At 36.7% G+C, this 26334-nt stretch overlaps 2 protein-coding genes across 2 annotated transcripts; both read left to right on the top strand.

Annotated features, from left to right (window-relative positions):
- Positions 1-2620: 2620 nt before the first annotated feature.
- LOC131947233 (degenerin mec-4-like) lies at positions 2621-18876 on the top strand. The gene is made up of 9 exons (XM_059308380.1): positions 2621-2929; positions 5300-5547; positions 6290-6404; positions 15048-15142; positions 15409-15493; positions 15752-15843; positions 16245-16325; positions 17353-17444; positions 18242-18876. The coding sequence occupies exons 1-9, from the start codon at positions 2621-2623 to the stop codon at positions 18874-18876; spliced, it is 1752 nt and encodes a 583-aa protein (XP_059164363.1).
- An 892-nt stretch (positions 18877-19768) lies between these two features.
- On the top strand, positions 19769-23406 carry LOC131947248 (degenerin-like protein unc-105). The gene is made up of 7 exons (XM_059308395.1): positions 19769-19854; positions 20606-20732; positions 21207-21282; positions 21542-21599; positions 21893-21972; positions 22680-22755; positions 23234-23406. The coding sequence occupies exons 1-7, from the start codon at positions 19804-19806 to the stop codon at positions 23369-23371; spliced, it is 606 nt and encodes a 201-aa protein (XP_059164378.1). The 5' UTR covers positions 19769-19803; the 3' UTR covers positions 23372-23406.
- The last annotated feature ends 2928 nt before the right edge of the window (positions 23407-26334 follow it).

The raw sequence follows: 26334 nt of genomic DNA, 5'->3' as shown, positions 1-26334 counted from the left end.
ACTCATTTAGAAAAACATAGTTTTTATTTTTTTAGTAAGAAGCGCCACTCTGAAAACTAAAACGGGTGTTCTATTATTGAGTTACTTACCTTGAGACACTTTTTCATATTGTAACAGTAACTCGGATATTAATCATTCAATTTCGACGAAAAAGAAATTTATTTTACGTATTTTTGTATGCGAACTTTGTCTACTGATATTACTGTTACGATCAACCTTACGTTCAATTCTTTAAATTGTTTTTACTTAAGTAATCATCTTCATCATTTCACCACAATCCTTCGACCCTAGCCCTTACAAGCCAAACCTCACAATCGTTCACTCCCTTACTATACCCGCTCTGGACCTTGCGGTGGCAATACCTTAACATACCGAGTCACTACACCGGGGTTAACTCACACATGCTTTCTCCCCTAAGTTCTAGATATTTCTAACCAATTATAATATATTATAATATATGTTACACATATGACCAGTGACAATTACACCCATTAATATAAAGATTAACTTTAGTTTTAATTGTGTTGTCAAAAGATATAATGTAGCAATGTTTCAAATCCCATGGCAAAAATATAGTTAGTTGTTTTAATTGTATGAGTAGTTGTGCCGGAGAGAGATGTAAGTTGGTGTTGTTTTTTTTTCCTAGAAATTCCTTGTTTGTGTTTTGATTTTACAACAATATGAATATCGTGAATTTTACACTTGTTTTAAATAAACAGAATGGCTAGACATCGATATAGATGTATTGTAATGATTTGAAATAGAATTGTGATATTATATATATATATATATATATATATATATATATATATATATATATATATATATATATATATATATATGTGTGTGTGTGTGTGTGTAACAGCATAAAGTTTAAATTGCAGGTCTATCCTGTACTATAAATAGCACATTGGGCTAAATGGCCCGTAGCGCCTATTCACCTACATAAAAGAACAAACTTTCTATTCATGCCTGGCGCTACTTTCAACAGATTCTCCTCATCCAACCAGCGTACTAACAAAAAAGGCGTCGTAAAAAAATATTTAACTCCATGATGTAATCCCCCAATATTATTGAACAGCTGTGGGAAGTTTGCTAAAAATCGTGCAAGGCTTCTCTCAGTAAATACCCTGCGTGACAATCTGTAGGGTGTGGAAGTGGGTCAAAAACTGGATCGAGGAAATTGAATGGATGTCATATAAAGAACCGACATGAGAATTTTGGTTTCTGTCGTCGGAGTTGACATTTTAATGTTCCCGTCTAGCTAGATGTAACATGCATTAGTTGGATGGAATTTATCTATTTATAATGTGAGTTAACTTACACCTTTATCGTATATTCTCACATATTCTTATTAATTTAGTACTTGCCTTGTTAAGTTTATGGTACTCTATAAATTAAATGTGTAGTTGTTTCTAGCGTTAAATAATATAGCTTTAATCTTAAAATCACCTTAAAGTAATAAATTTCAATTCAGACAAGCAAAGGTAAAACCTTTACTAACACCATCCAAATTGAATACCTTTTGTTAAGTTATTTGTATGTTTGTACGTCGCATTACACCGCCATTGCTTGGAACTTTATTTACTCCTAAGATGTTCGATAATTGATTACACCCAATTGTTTAAAAAACTGATTAAACCATCTGTTTAATAGAAATTTATCTATAACCGCTAATTAAACACTCTGATAATAAACATTTAAAGTATAACCGCATATTAAAACCTCTGATTAAACATTTAATTATACCTGAATATTAAACCCAAGATTAATAAATCTTTTCAAAAAGTACCCTGTAATTCAACACACACACTGTTTAAACCTTCAGCTATATATATTTTTAATTGTGGAGATTAAAACAAAAAAATAGTTTACAAAACTCACCTAATCAAGAAAAATTGATATCAAGGCTCTCTATTTTTTTTACAAAATGAAATTTATTTAGGGCATTGCTTTTGTAATGTAACATTGAGCTAGAAAAACATTTACATTTTTTATCTCAGCATTTACGCAACTTGTATAAAGTAGCAGTTTATTTGCGTAGTACTTTAATCTGTGTATTGTTTTATTTATTTTTTGTCTTAATAAAGGAGACGTGTTGTGGACATTCAAAGTAATCTGTATTAATCTTTTGAAACTCGTAATTGTCTGTGTACATAGATTTTATTAAAACGTAATCTACGCGAGTTTTAAATGACCCTATGCATTCATAATATCAAATTGTATTTACGCTAGACATTCACATATCACTGGAAATGTGATATAGTAACCAGAAATGTGATACAGTCATAGACACTAGGAAAGTAATAGTTTGTCACACTCCCTTCCTTTAAATCTACCACTTTAAGCTCGGGTATGTTTGAACAGATAACTCATGCCCCACACTTAACACAAGGTAAACTATTCATCTCAATACGAAACTTACGATGTTCGTAAGCGTCTTATTTGCTTACAATGTTAACATAACCAAGTACTTTCAACAAACGTCCTTTAAATATAATCCAGATGAAATTGGCAATTATGTGATATATGCATTTTGTTAATTTTTTAAAAATTTCGTTCTAGAACTCAAACAAAATAAAAGGATTAAAATTTTGGAACAGTTGATCTAGAATTGAGCATGGATTACCCCTACAGATCAACAGACTACAATAATCCTTACATGGACTACAGAAGACATAGAACAGACAGCAAACAAGATGACCCCAAGAGGTCAGACCGATGGATTGATGACTCGCATAGGTCAGACCAGTGGCTGGATGACCACCCCTTTGACCGCCGACTTGCTGACCCTTATCTTGACTCTGGCAGAGGTTTTGCCATGGGAAAGTATAACGACAGCTTTGCCCCCACGACTCAACGCTTAGAGACCTACGGGCGGCCCGAGCTACCATCCCACCAAAACGGGTTTTATTTGAATGAGAAAAAGGTGACTAATTTCTTCTATTTGTTTAGTTCTGGTTGAATTCAACAATTTCCGGTGCGTTCCCTGGCCCTATTGCCATTACACATTTGATCGATTTATTTTCTTCACACAGTGTAATGGACATTGTATTGGTTTTGGCGCGGTTAAGGCAAAAATTATGAATATAGTAGTAAAAAGTACTGCTACGAAACGAAGTATACCCCTAGGTTTCACAATAAATTGATGAATATGTTGTAATCTAGGTTTTTTATGCGAGGCACTTCATAGTTTAAAGAAGAAAAAACACAATTTTCCATGATGATTTAGTTTAACTTAATTTGTTTTTGTTTGTTTTTAGCAATTTAATACTTGATACACCAATTTTAAAAATTAATTTTACGTACAAAAATGCGATGGTGACTTATTTCATTCAACGAACAAACAAAAAATAATAAAAATAGCTTATAATCAATACAAAGTTATTTGCTGCCTATTTTTATTCGCCATACAAAACGAAAAAAATTGCCTAAAACATCAAAAACTCATAATTTCAAGTGTAAATGAATCATGAATACTTCCCCATAACAGTAACTGTAATGTATTAGATTGTAAACCGTCTTCTAAAGGTGTCGAAATTGTGACCCCAACTTAAACTGAATTTTAATTCAGCAGTAACCGCTGGTGTTATTATCACGTACGGTAAACACGTGGTAGAATAAGACGTAGGCCAGCTCTGTAACAGATGAGAGATGCCTTTCAAGTTATTTCAAGTTTCTATACCGCCTTTCACTGCATGTTATACACGCACCGAATGAACTAATCATGAATAGAGTTATCCGCAATCGCAAACTATTGAATTTACGAATCTCGTGCTTTTCCATTCAGTTTGATAAAATGGAATGCAAACACTGATATTTGAATATAGCAACACTTCACAATTTGAAAAAACGAATTAGCAAATTTTAAAAACATGATTTATGATCTCAGCTAGTTAATACTTTTTTTTATATGGTAGATGCCGAACGTATTTCAGATAAATACATTTTTATAACGATATATCCTATAGGATGCTAACTCTTTTACATTCTAGAACATTAAATGCTAGCTGAATGCATTTTACAGGACGGCGTGGGTGTGTCGTAGCGCGTAAAATTGCATGGCTAACATTAGGGAAATTAATGTTACAGAAAAATTATAAAAATATAACGTAATAACATTATTTAATAACTGGGATTAACACGATATATATATATATATATATATATATATATATATATATATATATATATATATATATATATATATATATATATATATAGTATGATTCACGTTTAAAGGTTCTATATAAGTCGCATAAAGGTTCACAAAATGTTATCATACGTAGTATGTATAAGCTAGCTGCTGCACATCTTAGTAACATACGCACAACGCTGCACATTTTGAATGACATACGCACAAAGCCAGCAAGTTGCCATGGCTTTTATTACGGTATTAAACAAGCACTCACCTAACACTGTATTTTGTTTTGATCTCTTAAATAGAGATGTGCCTTATACATTCAAGTAAACAAGTCTTGTTCAATTATAAATATGGATATTTAGCTTTGCCTCTAAATTATTTATTATGCAAACACGCGCAATACAAGTGTACATGAATAAAAACATTTGTGTTTGTTCATATCTGAATAAATTATGGTTTTTAATCATTTCGGCTAAGTCAAATTACAGAATAATTAACCCGGAAAGCTGCTCTTTATCTAGGCGATGGTCGTGCATTAGCTCAGCAAATAGGCGTTAGAAGGGAGGGGGTGGGGTGTCACATTACACTTGCGCGGGTGGTATCGAAACTGAGACTCGCAGTATAGTAATTGTATGTATGGGAGTGCACAGGAGATGTGCTGTTTCGTTTAAATGTTTGGCTATTAGATTTTGCTATTTCAACTATAATGATAAAAGTAAATTACTGAAAGTTGTGTTCTCTATGTGATAAAAGAGTGCTGAATAGTTTTGAAATTAGCCGTTGATCAAATAGCACTGTACATTTTAAACTGTTGTTACATGAAAGGAAAATACCCAAGAACCGTCTTTCAGACTTCGAGACACTACTAAAATAACTATTTTAAAATATACGACTAAAATTCCACGATTATTTACTTTAAAGTATTTTTTTTTAATGAGTAGGCCTATGTCTAGAAGTTAGTTAATCTACTATATATACCTATATGTTTTGTTTTGTTATAGACTACAATTACAATCAAGATTACACTTTTCCATAAATAAATTGCTTGAAAATGCGTGTGAGATTTTTGGGCGATTCTATATAGATAAATACCAAAAGCATTAAGGAACTATAATTTAATACAAACGAGTTCTGCATTTATTTTACTTCCTGAAGGTGCGACCTGAGACAAGGGACGCCAACCACGGCAGTAACGTCTATAATGAGCCCTACAGTGCAGGTAAGACAGAGAAGAAAGAGAAAAAGAAGAAAGGGAAGTTCTCCAAGATCTGTCTCAACTTCGCAGACATCACATCACTAAATGGCTTGCCGTTCATCTCGTCATCAAAGAACCCTGTGGTCAAGGTTGTCTGGACCTTACTTCTGATGGCGGCTCTAGGCGCTATGATATTCCACCTCTACAGGTATAGGAACATATATCAGTCAATGTCTTTTACCAACCAGTGGTTCCAATTAATTTTAGCCCTACGCATCGTAGTTCTTTTTAAAATCGTAAAATTAAAAGGTTTTCAAAAATAGATGTATTTTTATTCACTAAGTGTATTGATCGCATTTGTTTCTTTTTGCTTGTAATAATTTTTCCTCCACCCCTGCAATGTTAGCACAAGATTTGAATTTAAGTTATCATTGATGCTGTAAAGTAGTCTGGTTGTTGATAATGTGTTAAACTCTCATGTTTCCTTTTGTGTTACGTTTCTTGCTAATGGAGTAGATGTTTACAGACATGCGCTCTTGTATGTACCCTTTTTGGAGAATTTTAGCTACGAGAGTACGAATCCTAACATTCTCGAGTGTTCACTCATATAGTTGTCCTATTTCGCATGCACTCAATTCGATTTACTCATTTTCTTTTTTTATTTATAGGTTTATATGTGTGAATAATGCTATTATGAAACGTTTTCCGCGTATCCAAAAACATTAAAAAACGCTGATTTAATTTTCTATTGATTGTTTTTTGTTTAGTATTTATTTAAATTCCAACAATTAGTAGATATTCAGTTCAATTTGCTGTTACTTAATTTGAGCTTTTATTATAGTGAATTGATTATTTGTTTGTCGATATCAAGAATTTAAAATATATAATTTTATATCGTGTCTGTGGAAAACTTATAAGGAACCTAATGTTGATAATGTTACGCAACACAGTTTATTTTCAGATTTTTTCGAATACAAGAAACACTCAAAGATAAACTTGAGCTTCAACAACCTGCCTTTCCCGGCTGTTACAATATGCAATGTTAACATGATGAGACAGTCAAAAGTAAATTAGATTTTCTTTTTAGTTTTTACGGTAAAAAAAATAACATTTGCTTTTAACTCGACGTTCCGTAAAGCAAGTAGAGTAGAGTTCACCTGTTTCTTACGGCATTTAAATATTATAAGGATATTGTGTGGTCAGCACAATGTCCAGCCGTCTTTACTTTCCTGAATGTGAGTTAGGTACCCATCAAAGCTGGATGGACAGTAGTATATTAGGTCCCTTTTGGGTCGCAGGCGCAGGCGCAGGGTGAGGGGAGCAGGAGGTGGAGCAGGAGCAGGAGCAAAGGATATATAGGAAAATACTCCCCCAGCCTGGTACAATGACATATAGCAAAATACTCACCCACCAGGCGCAGCCTGCCGCAGCCTGGTACAACGAGATATAGTAAAATACTCCCTGGGGGAGGTGGAGGTACACCGACATATAGTAAAATACTCATCCATCTGGGTGAAGGTGGGTGAGCAGGTGGCGCAGCCTGGTACAATGGGATATAGTAAAATACTCACCCACCTGGGTGAGGGTGGGTGAGCAGGATGCGCAGCCTGGTACAACGACATATAGTAAAATACTCACCCACCCTAGGGTGGGTGAGCAGGTGGGGAAGTAGGTCAGTAGGTCACCTTTTGGTGACCTTGTGACGTAATCATTGACCTTGTGACGTCATCATTGACTTACTTACGTAATTTTAATGAGTTTTTTAATTAGTTTTAATGAGTTTTTAAAATTTTAATTAATTTTTGACCTAGTTACGTAATTTTAATGTATTTTTTAATTAGTTTTAATGAGTTTTTAAATTTTTAATTAATTTTTATTATCGAGTTACGTAATTTAATTACTTTGATTGTATTTTTATTTTGTTTAATTTGTTGTTTACTTGTTGTTTAATTACTTTGTTTATATTGTGTAATTTTTTATTAACGAGTTACGTAATTTGATTATTTGTTTACTTTTTAATTATTTTTATTGACGAGTTACGTAATTTGATTATTTGTTTACTTTTTAATTATTTTTATTTTGTTTATTTTTAATTTAATTTTATTTTATAATTAGTTAAATTATTATTAACTAGTTACGTAATTTGATTTTAATTACTTTTGTTTATTTATTTATTTGATATATTTCTTTTTCTTTGTTGTTTAATTACTTTGTTTATTTGTTTATTTGGTTGTATGTATGTTTTAAATAAAAGACTAACACTATCATGTACTAGAACAGTCTTTGTATACCAGCCTTTAACCAGACATGTAACATCTGTTACTTATCGAGCCGGGATCCTTTGTTGACACGCGCTGAGCGTTTTTAATGGGTATTGTATCGATCGCAGCCGCTGGGCCATCAAATGTTGTCCCATATAATTAAATTGGTTATGCTTCACCGCTTTTATGCGTTGTTCGCCGACCCGATCCCACCGGGGGGTATGGTAATTAACGCAAAGCCAGCGTTAAGTGTGGGAACATCTGTTACCACGTTAATCGGTTTTTCCCCCCGGTTGGATCCCGTGCTTTTCACTAACAGTTATACGGACAGTGTCATGGGTTTTTTGATCGAGTAAAGAAATAGTATTGAGCGACCCGGGTCGAGCGGTGTGTTGTATGTAGTTGGTATATCCATGTTTTGTTGTTGGTTGGTGTAGAGTTTATATCAGGGTCGGTGAAGTTTTCACCAAGGCAGGTTACAAAGTTGATACAGGCATGTTTTGGAAGTGTTAGGGGTCGAGTCTAGAGTGGGAAGGATTTTGTTTTCACCGAGTGATGTTGGTACACAGATGTTTTGGAGTTGGTAGGATTTTAGAACAGTTGTCTTTCCTCTCGTTTCTCTATTAGGGAAGCCGTAAGGGGAAGACACGCGACACGTCTTTTAAAATGTAAACAAGCGTACACGGGGTGTAATTTGGTTATTTGTTTACTTTTAATTATTTTTATTGAGTAGTTACGTAATTGGATTTTAATTTTTTAAATTTTTAAATTTTAAATTTTATTTTATTAACTAGTTACGTAATTTGATTATTTGTTTGAAATTCATTTTATTTCTTTGATTTTAATTACTTTGTTTAATTAATTTATTTGATATATTTCTTTTCTTTGTTGTTTAATGTTGTTTATTTGTTTGAATGTATGTATGTTTTTAAATTCTCCCCTACAACGAGCGTGTACTAGAACAGTCTTTGTATACCAACCTTTAACCAGACATGTAACACCTGTTACGTATCGACCCGCCCGCGAAGTTTTCTCACCGCTCCCCGTTTTAATGGGAATGTATTGATCGCAGCCGCTGGCCCATCACACCTAATTAAATTTCTGTTATGCTTCACCGAGTTTCCCCCGCTCGGTTGACAGCTGTGCAACAGCTGTTGTGCGACAGCTGGTGGTGTAATTAGGTTGACCAACCGGACATTACCTTGTTGGTTTTCTAGTACGCGTATGCTACACGTATATACACACACACACACACACAATCACACTAAATTAGAACAAAAGTCTTCTTATATTTTATTTGTTTATTAACGTTTTTCCAATTCATCAAAGGCTTTTAAAATTTCATCCTGTAAACTTAATAGGCGCTCAAAGCAGACGCGACTCATACTAACACCAGAATTTGTAGGAAAATTAAGATCGGTCCCATCTATAAGCTCTCTAAGATTTAAAGTGTTTTTGTTCATGAATTGGCTGACAATCGCCAATTTAAATCCGGTGTGATTCATCGTTCGTATTTCCGTCACTTTATTGTTACCTCTGGCCACAAGTATCCAATCTTCATTAGACATCTTGAAATAATCTTTTATAATTAGTTCCAATAATTTGAAGTGTTAAACGTAATATAATACGATCGTTAATATATTGACGATTCGCTGACGCCGAAAAGGGTTGTAATATAACTTTTAAATTTGCACCGCGCGTTTAATCGAAAGAGCTAAGTAGTTATCCGCAAAGCTACCGTTAAGTGTGGCGACAGATGTTACCAAGCGGGTGGTGGTGGTGGTGGTGGTGGTGGTGGTGGTGGTAAATTTGCTTAAGATTATAAACTTCAAGTTTTAAAAATCAACAACGTTATAGTACGTCGTGTCAAATGACACACAGTTTAAAATGTCTACATTTAAATTTCACCAAAATAAGGATGTATAAACTAAATATGATATGACGTTAGCATACATATCATTCAATCTAATCATTCTAAAGTACAAATCAATAATTTTTTATTGATTAAGTGGCCGTGTTCATACTAGGGTCGGTGAAGTTTTCACCGATGAGTGTATCGAGTGGTACATAGGTTTTTTGTTGCATAGACTCTAATATACGAGGATCCATTAAAAGCATTTTCCTGGCCATCCTTAAAATCCCAAGACACCTTTAAGTACACCGAGGACTGGTCCGAGTAAAGCACCTAGGAAACCGCCGGTCTGCAAAATTTGCTTTCGTCTTTTGACGGTCAATGACTTTTTGGTAAGTTGTCTCAAGTTCACTTTGTGACGACGCAAACGTCTCTTCTAACCAGGCGTGAGGGGAACGTTGCCTTTTAAGACATTGTGACAGCACTCGCATAACGTTTTTACGAGTTGTGGGGTAGCATTTTCGACAACGGCTTTCACAGCGGGTGGTTTGGCCCGAGCCAAAAACCTTAACATCTCACCTTGTCGTTTTACCGACTCAGACATGGTTGCTTTTTATTTCGGGACGTAAACGACTTGCTGCTCGTAAGAAAAGATACTACTGCGTAATCTCAGATTATCAGGTGTTTCCTGTCGAAGGTCGATCAACAAATAACCATGAGGGGCCGATGTTGCGTCCTTAAAACTTTCCTGGACATACGAAACGCGACCGGGATACATTTGTTTTGCCAAATTTGTAATTTGTGAACCGTCTCTAGGGTTCTTGAACAACACGATGTAATGCGAATTGAGACTAATGGTTCTTTGTTCTTTATTTTTCCCGAATAGGTTTTGGACAATATACATGACACTAATATTACGATGGTGACTACCTTTCGTAAACAATTTTGTAATTCGATCATCTGTTTCCGCCATCAAATCATCGATGACGACTAGACGCCTACGTTTTCCATCCCCCATTGATCCACTTTCTAAGTCAGGAAGACCTTCCACAAACTGAACGTTCTTCATGGTATCAAACAAAGGCTGCCACTCCCCGTAACAGTAATAAATTTCCTCAGGTGCAGGATCCATCATCCCTGACACCTGGGATAAAAATGTTTTGACAAATACTGTTTTACCACTCCCGGTTGGCCCTGCGATCAGAGCGGTAAAGGGATGTTTCCATCTCGGATCCATCGTCTTAAATGAATTATTTTGATTCCAGTCATACGAGTTAGTGTTGGTCGCAGTATAGTCTGTTTGGATCGCTGATGGCGGTTGACCGGTTTGTCTGTCGACCGGTGATGGGGTGTCCCTCAGTATAGTTTGGTTGTTGTGCGCTGTCTTATAATGGTTCGTTAAATTGTCAAGTTGTGTAAATAGTTTCCCGCATGTTGTGCAGGGATGTCTTTGTCGTCCGTGTACAGAGTCGTGATGTCTTGTCAAAGCGTCTTTGCGAGTGAATACCCGCTCGCATATGTCACACTTGTTACGGGACATGGCTGGGTGGGTGGTAGGTTGGGCGGCTTCCATTATTGACGAGTTATCTAGTAGTCGGCTGCTTGGGTAGGTCGTTGGCTGTAGAATAAAAATAATTACATAAAATAAAAAGCATAAAATAAAATACATACTTAAAACAAAATTAAAAATGAAACGTACCTATGGGTTTGAACATCTAAGGTGAACGTGAAGTTAGCTGTAGCTGGAACGTTTGGTTCAGTGGCTGCCTCGGGGATGGGTAGGTAGCTCAATAGGGTCGGTCGATGGAACAGTTGTGTGGAGGGTCGGTTGTACACTAAAAAGGAATACATGTGACGACTTATTTAGATACCTATTTATTTAAAGGTTATTTTAATTGGTTAGTTTCCTTAAAATAAACGTAATATTCACCTTACCTCGGTGTACGATTCAAAAGTAAAGTAATTAATTAAAAGGTATTTGAATGGGGGTTAGTTCCCTTAAAACAATACGTACTATTAACCTTACCTCGGTGTACGATACAAAATTAAATACATGTGCGTACTTATTTAATAAGATTTGATTTTAACAGGGTTAGCACCCATAAAACAAAAGTAATATTAACCTTACCTTTAATAGAATAAACACGCACAAAAGATGTGGTCCGTGTAGGGTTAGGTAGATGTGATGCTTGGTAAAGCTGGCGTGGGTTTAGTCTCAGGAGTCAACAGAGGTCTCATCCAGGATAAGTCGCTGTGACGCTTGATTTGAAGTCCGAAGTCGAAGTGATTAGAACACAATTTGCGCGGTCATTTATACGGTTGGACACTCTAATTACAGCCCACACCTACCGACTCCAAAACATGCATGTTCCGAGTTCAAAACCAACCTCGGTGAAAACTTCACCGACCCTAGTATGAACACGGCCACTTAATCAATAAAAAATTATTGATTTGTACTTTAGAATGATTAGATTGAATGATATGTATGCTAACGTCATATCATATTTAGTTTATACATCCTTATTTTGGTGAAATTTAAATGTAGACATTTTAAACTGTGTGTCATTTGACACGACGTACTATAACGTTGTTGATTTTTAAAACTTGAAGTTTATAATCTTAAGCAAATTTACCACCACCACCACCACCACCACCACCACCACCACCCGCTTGGTAACATCTGTCGCCACACTTAACGGTAGCTTTGCGGATAACTACTTAGCTCTTTCGATTAAACGCGCGGTGCAAATTTAAAAGTTATATTACAACCCTTTTCGGCGTCAGCGAATCGTCAATATATTAACGATCGTATTATATTACGTTTAACACTTCAAATTATTGGAACTAATTATAAAAGATTATTTCAAGATGTCTAATGAAGATTGGATACTTGTGGCCAGAGGTAACAATAAAGTGACGGAAATACGAACGATGAATCACACCGGATTTAAATTGGCGATTGTCAGCCAATTCATGAACAAAAACACTTTAAATCTTAGAGAGCTTATAGATGGGACCGATCTTAATTTTCCTACAAATTCTGGTGTTAGTATGAGTCGCGTCTGCTTTGAGCGCCTATTAAGTTTACAGGATGAAATTTTAAAAGCCTTTGATGAATTGGAAAAACGTTAATAAACAAATAAAATATAAGAAGACTTTTGTTCTAATTTAGTGTGATTGTGTGTGTGTGTGTGTGTATATACGTGTAGCATACGCGTACTAGAAAACCAACAAGGTAATGTCCGGTTGGTCAACCTAATTACACCACCAGCTGTCGCACAACAGCTGTTGCACAGCTGTCAACCGAGCGGGGGAAACTCGGTGAAGCATAACAGAAATTTAATTAGGTGTGATGGGCCAGCGGCTGCGATCAATACATTCCCATTAAAACGGGGAGCGGTGAGAAAACTTCGCGGGCGGGTCGATACGTAACAGGTGTTACATGTCTGGTTAAAGGTTGGTATACAAAGACTGTTCTAGTACACGCTCGTTGTAGGGGAGAATTTAAAAACATACATACATTCAAACAAATAAACAACATTAAACAACAAAGAAAAGAAATATATCAAATAAATTAATTAAACAAAGTAATTAAAATCAAAGAAATAAAATGAATTTCAAACAAATAATCAAATTACGTAACTAGTTAATAAAATAAAATTTAAAATTTAAAAATTTAAAAAATTAAAATCCAATTACGTAACTACTCAATAAAAATAATTAAAAGTAAACAAATAACCAAATTACACCCCGTGTACGCTTGTTTACATTTTAAAAGACGTGTCGCGTGTCTTCCCCTTACGGCTTCCCTAATAGAGAAACGAGAGGAAAGACAACTGTTCTAAAATCCTACCAACTCCAAAACATCTGTGTACCAACATCACTCGGTGAAAACAAAATCCTTCCCACTCTAGACTCGACCCCTAACACTTCCAAAACATGCCTGTATCAACTTTGTAACCTGCCTTGGTGAAAACTTCACCGACCCTGATATAAACTCTACACCAACCAACAACAAAACATGGATATACCAACTACATACAACACACCGCTCGACCCGGGTCGCTCAATACTATTTCTTTACTCGATCAAAAAACCCATGACACTGTCCGTATAACTGTTAGTGAAAAGCACGGGATCCAACCGGGGGGAAAAACCGATTAACGTGGTAACAGATGTTCCCACACTTAACGCTGGATTTGCGTTAATTACCATACCCCCCGGTGGGATCGGGTCGGCGAACAACGCATAAAAGCGGTGAAGCATAACCAATTTAATTATATGGGACAACATTTGATGGCCCAGCGGCTGCGATCGATACAATACCCATTAAAAACGCTCAGCGCGTGTCAACAAAGGATCCCGGCTCGATAAGTAACAGATGTTACATGTCTGGTTAAAGGCTGGTATACAAAGACTGTTCTAGTACATGATAGTGTTAGTCTTTTATTTAAAACATACATACAACCAAATAAACAAATAAACAAAGTAATTAAACAACAAAGAAAAAGAAATATATCAAATAAATAAATAAACAAAAGTAATTAAAATCAAATTACGTAACTAGTTAATAATAATTTAACTAATTATAAAATAAAATTAAATTAAAAATAAACAAAATAAAAATAATTAAAAAGTAAACAAATAATCAAATTACGTAACTCGTCAATAAAAATAATTAAAAAGTAAACAAATAATCAAATTACGTAACTCGTTAATAAAAAATTACACAATATAAACAAAGTAATTAAACAACAAGTAAACAACAAATTAAACAAAATAAAAATACAATCAAAGTAATTAAATTACGTAACTCGATAATAAAAATTAATTAAAAATTTAAAAACTCATTAAAACTAATTAAAAAATACATTAAAATTACGTAACTAGGTCAAAAATTAATTAAAATTTTAAAAACTCATTAAAACTAATTAAAAAACTCATTAAAATTACGTAAGTAAGTCAATGATGACGTCACAAGGTCAATGATTACGTCACAAGGTCACCAAAAGGTGACCTACTGACCTACTTCCCCACCTGCTCACCCACCCTAGGGTGGGTGAGTATTTTACTATATGTCGTTGTACCAGGCTGCGCATCCTGCTCACCCACCCTCACCCAGGTGGGTGAGTATTTTACTATATCCCATTGTACCAGGCTGCGCCACCTGCTCACCCACCTTCACCCAGATGGATGAGTATTTTACTATATGTCGGTGTACCTCCACCTCCCCCAGGGAGTATTTTACTATATCTCGTTGTACCAGGCTGCGGCAGGCTGCGCCTGGTGGGTGAGTATTTTGCTATATGTCATTGTACCAGGCTGGGGGAGTATTTTCCTATATATCCTTTGCTCCTGCTCCTGCTCCACCTCCTGCTCCCCTCACCCTGCGCCTGCGCCTGCGACCCAAAAGGGACCTAATATACTACTATGGACACATTGACGTTCTACGGACTTGAACCCGGTTTCAAACTCGAGGCTTTTTGGACAGCAGTCATATGCATTTAGATGAACTTAAGCTAAACATTGTGATAAACATGTTACATTACTACTGTAAGAGTCAAAGCAAATATTTGTTTTCAATCTGACAAACAGATAAACCTATCAAGTGGAGAAGTACAACAGTTAATTATGGATGCTGATCCGCAAAAAAGAATGGCATTAGTAAAGAAATGTAATGAAACTACCGGGTGAGTTTATGTATGTGCTCCAATGTGGCGTTACAATAGGGACATGGGCCTACCCCAACCAAATGCTTCTCCTCCTAGTAACGCCATCAGTAGTTACATGTCTTACTAGTGTTGGTGTACTGAATGAGATTAATTATGTGTTAACAAAATAATTTAAGCGCGCCTTGAGGTTTGTTTACCAAAAACCAATGATACGATTGGTTCAGTTTTTCTTCAACAGTGACCAGTGATTTGATTGGTTAAAACTTCTAGTGTTTCTTCTACAGTGACGAGGACGACCCAGGCGAATGTCTTGAATATGACCCGGACAATACAGACGAGGAAGATCCAGAGGAAACACTCTATGACATGGTGATTCCACTTGTTGCCTTTACATGGTCTATTCTACTTCTGAACTCTGTATTAAGATTGTAACACACTAAATGATCATGTCTGTTTCATGGTTTCACCACTTAAACTGTTCCAACTGTTCATCTCTGCATACCATTACACCATAATATATAGGCCTACTCACTTCACTATCAACATTATACCATACTATCTACACACCTTCGTATCACCATTACACTATACTATCTACCCACCTGTGTATTAACCTATTCTCTCCAGCAATACCAAGGCACCTGGGAGGCTGAAGGTACCAAATCTAAGATGTACGAAACAGAACAGAAGTTCAGGGAAGCGTTCAACAGACAGCCTGTGTACGTGACGGTTCTCATGTTCACACTACAGAAAATGAAGTTTCAGTCAAAACCGAATTCAACTAATTCATATTTTCAGTAAACTATAGGCGATTGCATAAGTAGAGATACTCACTTGATGCCCCATTTTGACTCATTTATACCCTACCAGTTCTCATTTTCACACAATAGAAAATCAATTCTTAGTCAAATTTAAATACAATAAATGCAGATTTCAGTAAACTGTAGGCGATAGTGGTCTATTCGTTTTCATTTTCACACTACAGAAAATCTAAATCAGTCAAAGTTAAATACAATTAATACAAACTTACACACTGTAAAATTGATGCCACTGCTATTGCATTAACTAAACAATTACTTAAACCAATACACGTTAATAATATTGTATTTGTTTTACCCAGAGATATACGCAAACAGCTTGGCCATCAAGCTACTGATATGATACTTCAATGTTCTTATGCTGGCAAGAAATGTGAAGCAAGGTACTTTCTGTTTGTTGGAACACGAATCTCATGTTTCGTGTCGTTTGACATGAATTGGATGTTTCGTGTCGTTAACATGAATCTGATGTTTCGTGTCGTTTAACATGAATCTGATGTTTCTTGTCGTTTGATGTGAATAGGATGTTTAGTGTCGTTTGACATGAATCTGATGTTTCGTGACATTTGACATGAATCTGATGTTTCAAGTCGTTTGACATGAATTGGATGTTTCGTGTCGTTTGATATGAATTGGATGTTTCGTGTCGTTTGACATGAATCTGATGTTTCGTGACATTTGACATGAATCTGATGTTTCAAGTCGTTTGACATGAATTGGATGTTTCGTGTCGTTTGATATGAATTGGATGTTTCGTGTCGTTTGACATGAATCTGATGTTTCGTGACATTTGACATGAATCTGATGTTTCAAGTCGTTTGACATGAATTGGATGTTTCGTGTCGTTTGACATGAATTTGATGTTTCTTTTCGTTTTATATGAATAGGTTGTTTCGTGTCGTTTGACATGAATCTGATGTTTCGTGACGTTTGACATGAATCTGATGTTTCATGTCGTTTTACACGAATTGGATGTTTCGTGTCGTTTGATATGAATCTGATGTTTCGTGTCGTTTGACATGAATTGGATGTTTCGTGTCGTTTGACATGAATCGGATGTTTCGTTTCGTTTGACAAGGTGTTACTTTAGTTTATTGACAGTTTTGACATAGTCTCTCTTGACTGGAAGTATTTTACACGTTTTATTCAGATTAGATTAACTCATTATGTTTTAATGGTGTTTATGGTAAACATAGAACTTAACATTTTATATTTATAATTATTAGGTCATGGCAAATTTCAAGAATTCTCTTTAATATTATATTTTATTTTAATTTTTATTTCACAACTACTACGCGCCATAATACCTTTATGTTCTAACGTGTTGTGTGTGAAGAGATATTAAATATAGGCCCCTGGACTATGTTTGGTACGTTTTACTGTACACATAAAAATACTGTCATACTTCAGGAACTTCACACTAGCCTTCTCCGAGACTTACGGGAACTGCCACACACTGCAATACGACAAGTTCCTTAGCCGAGCGAGCGGTCCAGCTGGAGGTAAGTTCTGACTTTTGTTGTTCTTCGTGGGAATAGGTAAGGTCTAACTTTTATTCTTATATGTGGCTTTTCAACTTCTTTGGAGTAGGTTATGCATGACTTGTGTTCTTCTTTGGATGAGGTTATGTATGACTTTTGATATTGCTTATTAAGGTTCATATAATTGTACAAGCAGTAGCGTCGCTAGGTCGGGTATGCCAGAAGCGGCACCTCATGCTGTCACCCCCCCCCCCACCATTTTTTCTGTAAATTTTGCAGTTGGTGTCTCCCCCTCTGTAAAAAGCTTTAAAGCTTTAACATAAAATAGTAATGTTTATCTATAGTCGGTAGTTAATACAGCTGGGTGTAGCATTGTTCTTCTATAGTTTACCAGCTACGTCATAGTGTCACCACTCCTACCTTGTTGGGATCGTAATTATGTACTAAAATACTTTTTTATCTCTAATTAACCATTCATTGAACTGGCGAAAAACATATTTATTCGATAAATCTCGCAATTTGTTTTTGTCTTGGTGTCACCCCCCCAATGGTGTCACTCGGTGCGGTCCGCACCCTTGCCCCCGCCTCGCGACGCCTCTGAGTACAAGACATGTCAGTATACGGAGTTTCATGTTGCAATAGCTTGTTCTTAGTAAATCAGAAATATTTGATGTTACGTGTACAGGCGAGTAGCTTTAAGTAAAAATGTTTAGAGCTCTAAATGCATGAATTGCATTTAATGAATACATGTATGTTTTGTCTATCGAAAAAATACGAGCACAATTTATTAGATCGGCTTGTTGATATTTCTAACGTAGGTCTGGAACTGACCATATTTTTGGAAACGCATGAATACATTCCTGGCATCTCGAATGGAATGGGCATCCAGCTACTGGTGCATGACCAGGAAACTGTTCCGTTCCCTGATGAGGAAGGGATCGCCATTAGCCCGGGAACCAACACGTTCGTTGGCATCAAGCAGGTAAGTGACACGATGAATGAAGTTGGCATCAAGCAGGTAAGTGACACGATGAATGAAGTTGGCATCAAGCAGGTAAGTGACATGATGAATGAAGTTGGCATCAAGCAGGTAAGTGACGAGATGAATGAAGTTGGCATCAAGCAGGTAAGTGACAAGATGAATGAAGTTGGCATCAAACAGGTAAGTGACAAGATGAATGAAGTTGGCATCAAACAGGTAAGTGACACAATGAATGAAGTTGGCATCAAGCAGGTAAGTGACACGATCAATGAAGTTGGCATCAAACAGGTAAGTGACACGATGAATGAAGTTGGCATCAAGCAGGTAAGTGACACAATGAATGAAGTTGGCATCAAGCAGGTAAGTGACACGATCAATGAAGTTGGCATCAAACAGGTAAGTGACACAATGAATGAAGTTGGCATCAAGCAGGTAAGTGACACGATCAATGAAGTTGGCATCAACAGGTAAGTGACAAGATGAATGAAGTTGGCATCAAGCAGGTAAGTGACACAATGAATGAAGTTGGCATGAAGCAGGTAAGTGACACGATGAATGAAGTTGGCATCAAGCAGGTAAGTGACATGATGAATGAAGTTGGCATCAAGCAGGTAAGTGACATGATGAATGAAGTTGGCATCAAGCAGGTAAGTGACACGATGAATGAAGTTGGCATCAAGCAGGTAAGTGACGCGATGAATGAAGTTGGCATCAAGCAGGTAAGTGACACGATGAATGAAGTTGGCATCAAGCAGGTAAGTTACACGATAAATGAAGTTGGCATCAAACAGGTATATGAAGTTGGCATCAAGCAGGTAAGTGACACGATAAATGAAGTTGGCATCAAACAGGTAAGTGACAAGATGAATGAAGTTGGCATCAAGCAGGTAAGTGACAAGATGAATGAAGTTGGCATCAAGCAGGTAAGTGACAAGATGAATGAAGTTGGCATAAAGCAGGTAAGTGACACGATCAATGAAGTTGGCATCAAGCAGGTAAGTAACAAGATGAATGAAGTTTCAGCAAAGGCTCGTATCACGAAATCTCGTGGCCTATTGAAACGGAATCTCTACTAAACCATGTGGTTACTGAACTGTATTTGTGATACACTGTGTCGGCACAGAACGGTGTCGGCACTTGGCCGTGTCGGCACTTGGCCGTGTCGGCACTTGGCAGTTTCGGCACTTATCCGTGTCGGCACTTATCCATGTCGGCACTTAGCCCTGTCGGCACAAAGCTGTGTCTGCACCTGTTGCAATCAATCTTTTCATGGTCCCTCGGCCGATACGGTTGATTAAATTCAAGTGTTTTATTCTATTCTATATGACATCTCTCTGAACTCATTCCAATTTTCCTTAGGTAGAGGTCACTCGGCTCTCCAAACCCTATGGCCCTTGCATGGAAGTTGATACATTTCTGGCAAAATATAAAAGGAAATACACCAGAAACGTAAATATACTCACCATTTTAAAATGATTGCTAAATAATTACATGTAGACAGTAGCGTAGCGAGGGGGGGGGGGGGGGGGGCGGGGGGGGGGGGGACATATGTCCCCGGGCGCCGAGCTTAGGGGGCGCCAAATTGGGTTGGAAAAATAAATTGAAAGGTTGAGGGGGGTGCAAATTGAAAGTTTGAGGGGGGGGGGGGGGGTGTAAATGAAAATCTCGAGGGTGGGTGCAAATCGAAAGTTTGAGGGGGGAGTGCAAATCAAAATCTCGAGAGGGGGTGCAAATCGCCGGGAAGGGTCGCTACGCCTCTGCATGTAGAGTTTATAAGCGTTGTTTTATTTGTGTTTATTTTTAAACATATATTTTAACATAAAGTAAAAAGAATACATTTTAATTATACCATCATATAAACGGGTAGCAGAAAATATTAAATAATTTTGTTTCTACCTAGTCTTGCTAAATGTCTTATGTCACCCACTTAAAACTAAAATGTTTCTGTCTTCCCCTTTTCTAAAATGATCATCTAACACCATTAGAAGAACTAAAATCTTCGTATGTCTTCTCAAGACTTGCTAAAATCCTTATACCACACGTTTGAAGAACTAAACAAATCTCCCTATTTCACACCTAGACTTGCTAAAATCTTTAAACCTTACCTTTTAAGAACTAAACAAATCTTCCTATTTCACGTCTAGACTTGCTAAAATCCTTAAACCACACCTCTAAACAAATCTCCCCGTCTCCCACCTAGACCTGTCAGAAGATCTGCAAACAGAACCTGATCCGGACCAGATGTAACTGCTCGGACAGTCTCCAGCCCGAACTCAATCAGCTGATGGGTAACGTGCAGAAGCTCAACATCTGCATGTCTAGCGCAGGTACTCACTTCCTCTCTCACTAGCCTTGTCTGTTAGCTCAACATCTGCATGTCTAGCGCAGGTACTCACTTCCTCTCTCATCGGCCTTGTCTGTCAAGAGTTTGGTCATCTTTATATGTCTGTTGGGTGGTGTAGAATGTTTGGTTATATTTATATGTCTGCTGAGTTGTGTAGAATGTTAGTTACTGTTTGCATAACACAAGTTGTTGTTTAGTTATAATTATAAAGTCAATATAGCTTATAACATTCAGTTTTATTGAAGTTATTGGATTATCTCTTAACAAAATAATAGGATAACGTTTTTAAAAAATAATGGCATTATGTTTCCCTATAATTAAGGTATTAGGACTTTGATAAATATGGTGGTTTGATATTAAAAGTACGGGATAGTCTTATCGCTATTAATCCATAATGTAAAATTTAATTTATGGGATTATTTCCTATTAAAACTATTGTATTATCTCCCTAAACTAGAGCAAAAGTGTGTGGCGAACATCTCCATGTCATTTGAACCTAATGACGCTGGGTGTGGCTGTGATAATCCATGCAGGTAATTGTATACGTACGTGTTAGTATAGCTAAGTGAGTGACGAGTTATATCAAACTGTTTTGTCTTGTTTATGTTAGTACAGCTTTGCATACAAATCATCAGTCATATTGAGGCGAATAAATTATATATAGTATACATACTACATTTTTTTAAAGTATACATAATACTCAACGGTCTTCAATAATTTGATCTATAGTACAGTAACCTAAAGAACGCTATTGCGGCATTAACAAATATACATCTCTCAAAATGATTTCAGTGAAAGGATCTATGAAAAAACGATATCCTCTAGACGCTGGCCAAGCCCAGACTTTGGAGTAAGTTGGTTTGGATTGGGGTTCTAACTTAAATAATGTCACCCTATCGCAACTGATGTTTACCCTCTCCTTCCTCCATTATTAAAACACAACAAAGAATCAGATCCGCACAAAAAGACATAGTTCTACCCTTAACTTAAGCTCGTCATCATTATAATAATTCTTTATATCTCTACATAAAGGACACAACACTCTTTAATGGATTACCTGTTCTTTCAATACATATATATTTCATTTTGAACTTTTTAAAAAAATATGAGTTTTGACTAATTTAATCAATCTTGATGTGTTAGAAAATTCTTTTAGAGGGGGCATGTAAGAATCAAGAGGATGACGTGTGTGCTCCGTTACGTGCAGATGAACAGCTACTTGTGTACGTTTATAAGTTGTTTTACTTTTTATAGCTGATAAACTTAAACCCGTATTTAGTTCATAGTATTTCTTAAATTAGATATAACTTATTCTGCTTTCTGAATTAAGTATACGTGCCAACTTGTTATGCGCCATATGAGCCGTTGACTCCGATTTCAGCCTGCTTTTCTTTTTGGATTTACTTCTATAGCTTTTGTCCAACAAAGAAGAAAGTACAAGGCAGCAGTTGTTTGATTTTGGAATCATCTCTCCTATAAAAGTTGCTGTCCCCAGTTGTCAAGCCTCATCTGCCTAGGTTTCGAACTCGAGACTATTAGGTTTACCGACTAGAACCACGCTGACCCCTATTTGGTAGAACAAGCGATGAGGTTTTAAGATGTTCTTCTAGCTAAGCAGAGAACATCTACAGGACAGCATTTAAATATCGGAGTTTTATCTCCTTAGAGGGTTGTTCTTTCAGATTAGCGGTGGTGAGCTGCTTTACCATCCGACCACGGCACATCTATCATAGGCAGAAAGCTGTTGCTTTATAATTGAAGCGATGGATATATGGCAGATGTCAAATCTTAGCTCTTAATTAACATGCAGAGCTACAGTCCATTCCCATAATGATGTGCAAGACAACTGTGTATGCCTTATTTGTACTTCTACCGTTTTTCTGGCACCAATTTATTCTAAACGTGTATTGATAACAATTTTTTTTTTCAGAAAAAACTTCATTAAGGTGAACATATTTTTCCAAGATTTGAACTTCGAACAATTAGAAGAGAATCCTGATTATGGGGTAAAACATGTTTTCGCACTTAACTCGGATATACTATTTGCTATTTATTCTGTAGAATATTACCTCTGAAGGTACCTGGGGCTACACCACATTAAATTAGACAAGTCTAGTTGATCAGAGTTGTATGCTCGCTATATGGTATGTGATCATTACACTCAAGAAAACTGATGAAGCTGTCCGTTTTTTATCAATGTGCCAACAATACCGCCACTGTTGCCTGGTTGGAACCTTTTACGTTGATCCATTTTTTAAATTATTTTATTATGTTTTTAGATAATAACATTGCGTATTTTTAATTTTTAATAATTTGTAATGTACAGACTTGTATAATTAATTTATACTTTTATAATGAGAATTTGAAATAGTTTCATTTAAGTAGATCTTTAAATCCGTTACTATAAATATGCAGAAATGCTTGCTTACGTATGTAATTGTGTTATGGCGATCATGACTAATAGAGATCCGTCCCCACCCACAGAGTACTCAGCTACTGTCTGACATCGGGGGCAGCATCGGCCTTTGGATCGGCCTCTCCGTCCTGGGCTTGTGTGAGTTGCTCCATCTGGCTGTGTCCATCGTTGTTTACATCTGCTGTGGGCGCCACGCCAAGAAATAGACTGGACACATCTGTTGTGGGCGCCACACCAAGAAATAGACTAGACACATCTGCTGGCGCCACACCAAGAAATAGACTGGACACATCTGCTATGGACGCCACGCCAAGAAATAGACTGGACACATTTGCTGGCGCCACACCAAGAAATAGACTGGACACATCTGCTGTGGACGCCACTCCAAGAAATAGACTGGACACATCTGAGTAGACGCCACACCAAGAAATAGACTGGACACATCTGCTGTGGGTGCCACACCAAGAAATAGACTAGACACATCTGAGTAGACGCCACGCCAAGAAATAGACTAGACACATCTGAGTAGACGACATGACAGAAAATAGACTGGACACTCCAGGGCATGGCGACATGACAAGAAATAGACTGGACACATCTGCTGTGGACGCCACTCCAAGAAATAGACTGGACACATCTGCTGTGGAAGCCACGCCAAGAAATAGACTGGACACACCTGCTTTGGACGCCACTCCAAGAAATAGACTGGACACATCTGAGTAGACGCCGAACCAAGAAATAGACTGGACACATCTGCTGTGGGTGCCACACCAAGAAATAGACTAGACACATCTGAGTAGACGCCACGCCAAGAAATAGACTGGACACATCTGAGTAGACGACATGACAGAAAATAGACTGGACACTCCAGGGCATGGCGACATGACAAGAAATAGACTGGACACATCTGCTGTGGACGCCACTCCAAGAAATAGACTGGACACATCTGCTGTGGAAGCCACGCCAAGCAATAGACTGGACACATCTGCTGTGGACGCCACGCCAAAAAAATAGACTGGACACATCTGCTGTGGGTGCCACACCAAGAAATAGACTAGACACATCTGAGTAGACGCCACGCCAAGAAATAGACTAGACACATCTGAGTAGAAGACATGACAAGAAATAGACTGGACACTCCAGGGCATGGCGACATGACAAGAAATAGACTGGACATATCTGCTGTGGACGCCACTCCAAGAAATAGACTGGAGACATCTGCTGTGGACGCCACGCCAAGAAATAGACTGGACACACCTGCTTTGGGCGCCACACCAAGAAATAGACTGGACACTCCAGGGCATGGCGCAACGCCAAGAAATAGACTGGACACACAAGGTGTAGACGACATGACTGGAAACAGGCTGGACACACCTAGTGTAGACGAAATGACAGGAAATAGACTGGACACACCTTCCAACTATAGTAAAACTCACTGTGAACTACTTTCCAACACGGAAGACGTTTTGCAGATAAATGTTCTATTTACAATAATTTACATCACATTCTCTTGATTGTAACGAAATAGTGTTGTCTTCATCATTTGTTGTGCTTATATAAATCTGTAAGTAGCGGATTAGAATGTATGAGTTTGAGAACATGTTTAAAGTAAGAATATAATTGTTCAGGAGAATTCAAATAGCTGGTTTTTTTACATACTGGGAGTGAAATAGCAGGTATATTTCAACAATATTGTAGGAATTTTTTAATACTTGGGTTTCAGATAGCAGATTTTTTAAACTATTGTGTGTTATAGAAGTTTTCTAAATATGTTTTCCCAACACAAAAATAAAATGTACATAAGCCCCATCCTACTTTCAACCTTCCCTAGACACAAAACAAACAAACGCCTACAACAATACAAGCCTTAACATCAACCCCGTTTATCGTTTTAAATATGTTAAAAATAGAACGATACATTTTTTCTGTAATTTAAAATATACTTTGTCTGTTGTCTATTTATGCTAATAATTAACAAGTAAAATAAAACTGTTTTTAATTCAAGAAAAATATTTTATTAGCACACATTAAAAACTCTTATTAAAGCAGATTTTGTTTTATTTCAATATTCTACTTGTAATACGAATAGCGACTGACTTTGTAGTGCTCAACACAACTGTTTATCTTATCAGAGATCTAGCACCGACAACTCCTTACACATTTGACGCAAGAGAATGAATGCCCTTGGGTTTTGAACTGAAAGGTACTAAGATTTAAACAGAACAATAGACAAAGGATATTCACTTTTATATCTACAGGCTATTGCGTCTTAAACGTAGACAACCCATTCTCTCATTTATTCACAAGGCAAAATGGGCACACAAAAACAATAACGATCCCGCAGAAAGCTAACACAGAAGTTTTCAATACAGTGTCAGCGATTATCAGCAGCAAAACAACCACCTAAACTTGTAGCTATCGCCATTTCAAGAGTATTAGGTGTTAACGGTATAAGGAAAATAAACCGGGAGTGATCTCCCCTAAACTTTCTCGAATATTCTTATATAAAATAACAGGGGATGGGAACTCGGGCTATAGACATGATTTTTAATCCATGTTAAATACTTAAAGTTTTAAAAATAGAATAAAATCTCGTAGACAAATTAATTGCACACCAAGTGAACGCGAAATAAAAAAGCGCATAATAGTGCGCAATATTATTATTACTTTTAAAATTTACATTAGTTTTTTTGAGAAATCGGAAGTAGCGTAAAGTACTACTTCCAGTCAACGGAAATGACTCAAAATTAAATAGAAGGTAGAGAATTAGATCTTTTACTTACGTATGAAATTTCATTTATCTATCTGAAATAGTACTCAAGTTATAGGCTTTTGAAAAATTCAAAGTAGGAAAAGTACCACTTCCGGTTATCGGAAATCGCTCAAAAGTTGATACGGATCTACGATTTTGATTAAATACTTATATATGAAATTTCATCAACCTAGCTGTAACGGTACTCAAGTTATCGTGTTTACACACGGACACACACACACACACACACAGACACACAGACATACGGACAAGATTGCAAAATTATGTTTTTCCGTATCAGTGAGATGCAAAACGTGCGACACCACCAGCTGAGCTCAGTGAAGAAAGAGTGCGAGAATCCCTTTGTTGCATCCCCTTTTAAGCATTAAAATTGGCGGTGTAACACGTGGACAATCT

The sequence above is a fragment of the Physella acuta genome, unplaced genomic scaffold (genome assembly GCF_028476545.2).
Source record: "Physella acuta isolate Inbredline_101_S28 unplaced genomic scaffold, ASM2847654v3 ptg000590l, whole genome shotgun sequence".
In the NCBI taxonomy this organism is placed as follows: Eukaryota; Metazoa; Mollusca; class Gastropoda; family Physidae; genus Physella; species Physella acuta.
This window is presented reverse-complemented; position numbering and strand designations above follow the sequence as displayed.

Coding starts and splice junctions, on each gene's coding strand:
- LOC131947233 (XM_059308380.1), top strand. CDS start 2,621: ATGGATTACCCCTACAGATCAACAGACTACAATAATCCTTACATGGAC. Junction 2,930..5,299: donor TTTATTTGAATGAGAAAAAG/GTGACTAATTTC, acceptor TACTTCCTGAAG/GTGCGACCTGAGACAAGGGA. Junction 15,844..16,244: donor GCGTTCAACAGACAGCCTGT/GTACGTGACGGT, acceptor TGTTTTACCCAG/AGATATACGCAAACAGCTTG.
- LOC131947248 (XM_059308395.1), top strand. CDS start 19,804: ATGGAAGTTGATACATTTCTGGCAAAATATAAAAGGAAATACACCAGA. Junction 21,283..21,541: donor GGCTGTGATAATCCATGCAG/GTAATTGTATAC, acceptor AAATGATTTCAG/TGAAAGGATCTATGAAAAAA. Junction 21,973..22,679: donor GCAGATGAACAGCTACTTGT/GTACGTTTATAA, acceptor TTTTTTTTTCAG/AAAAAACTTCATTAAGGTGA.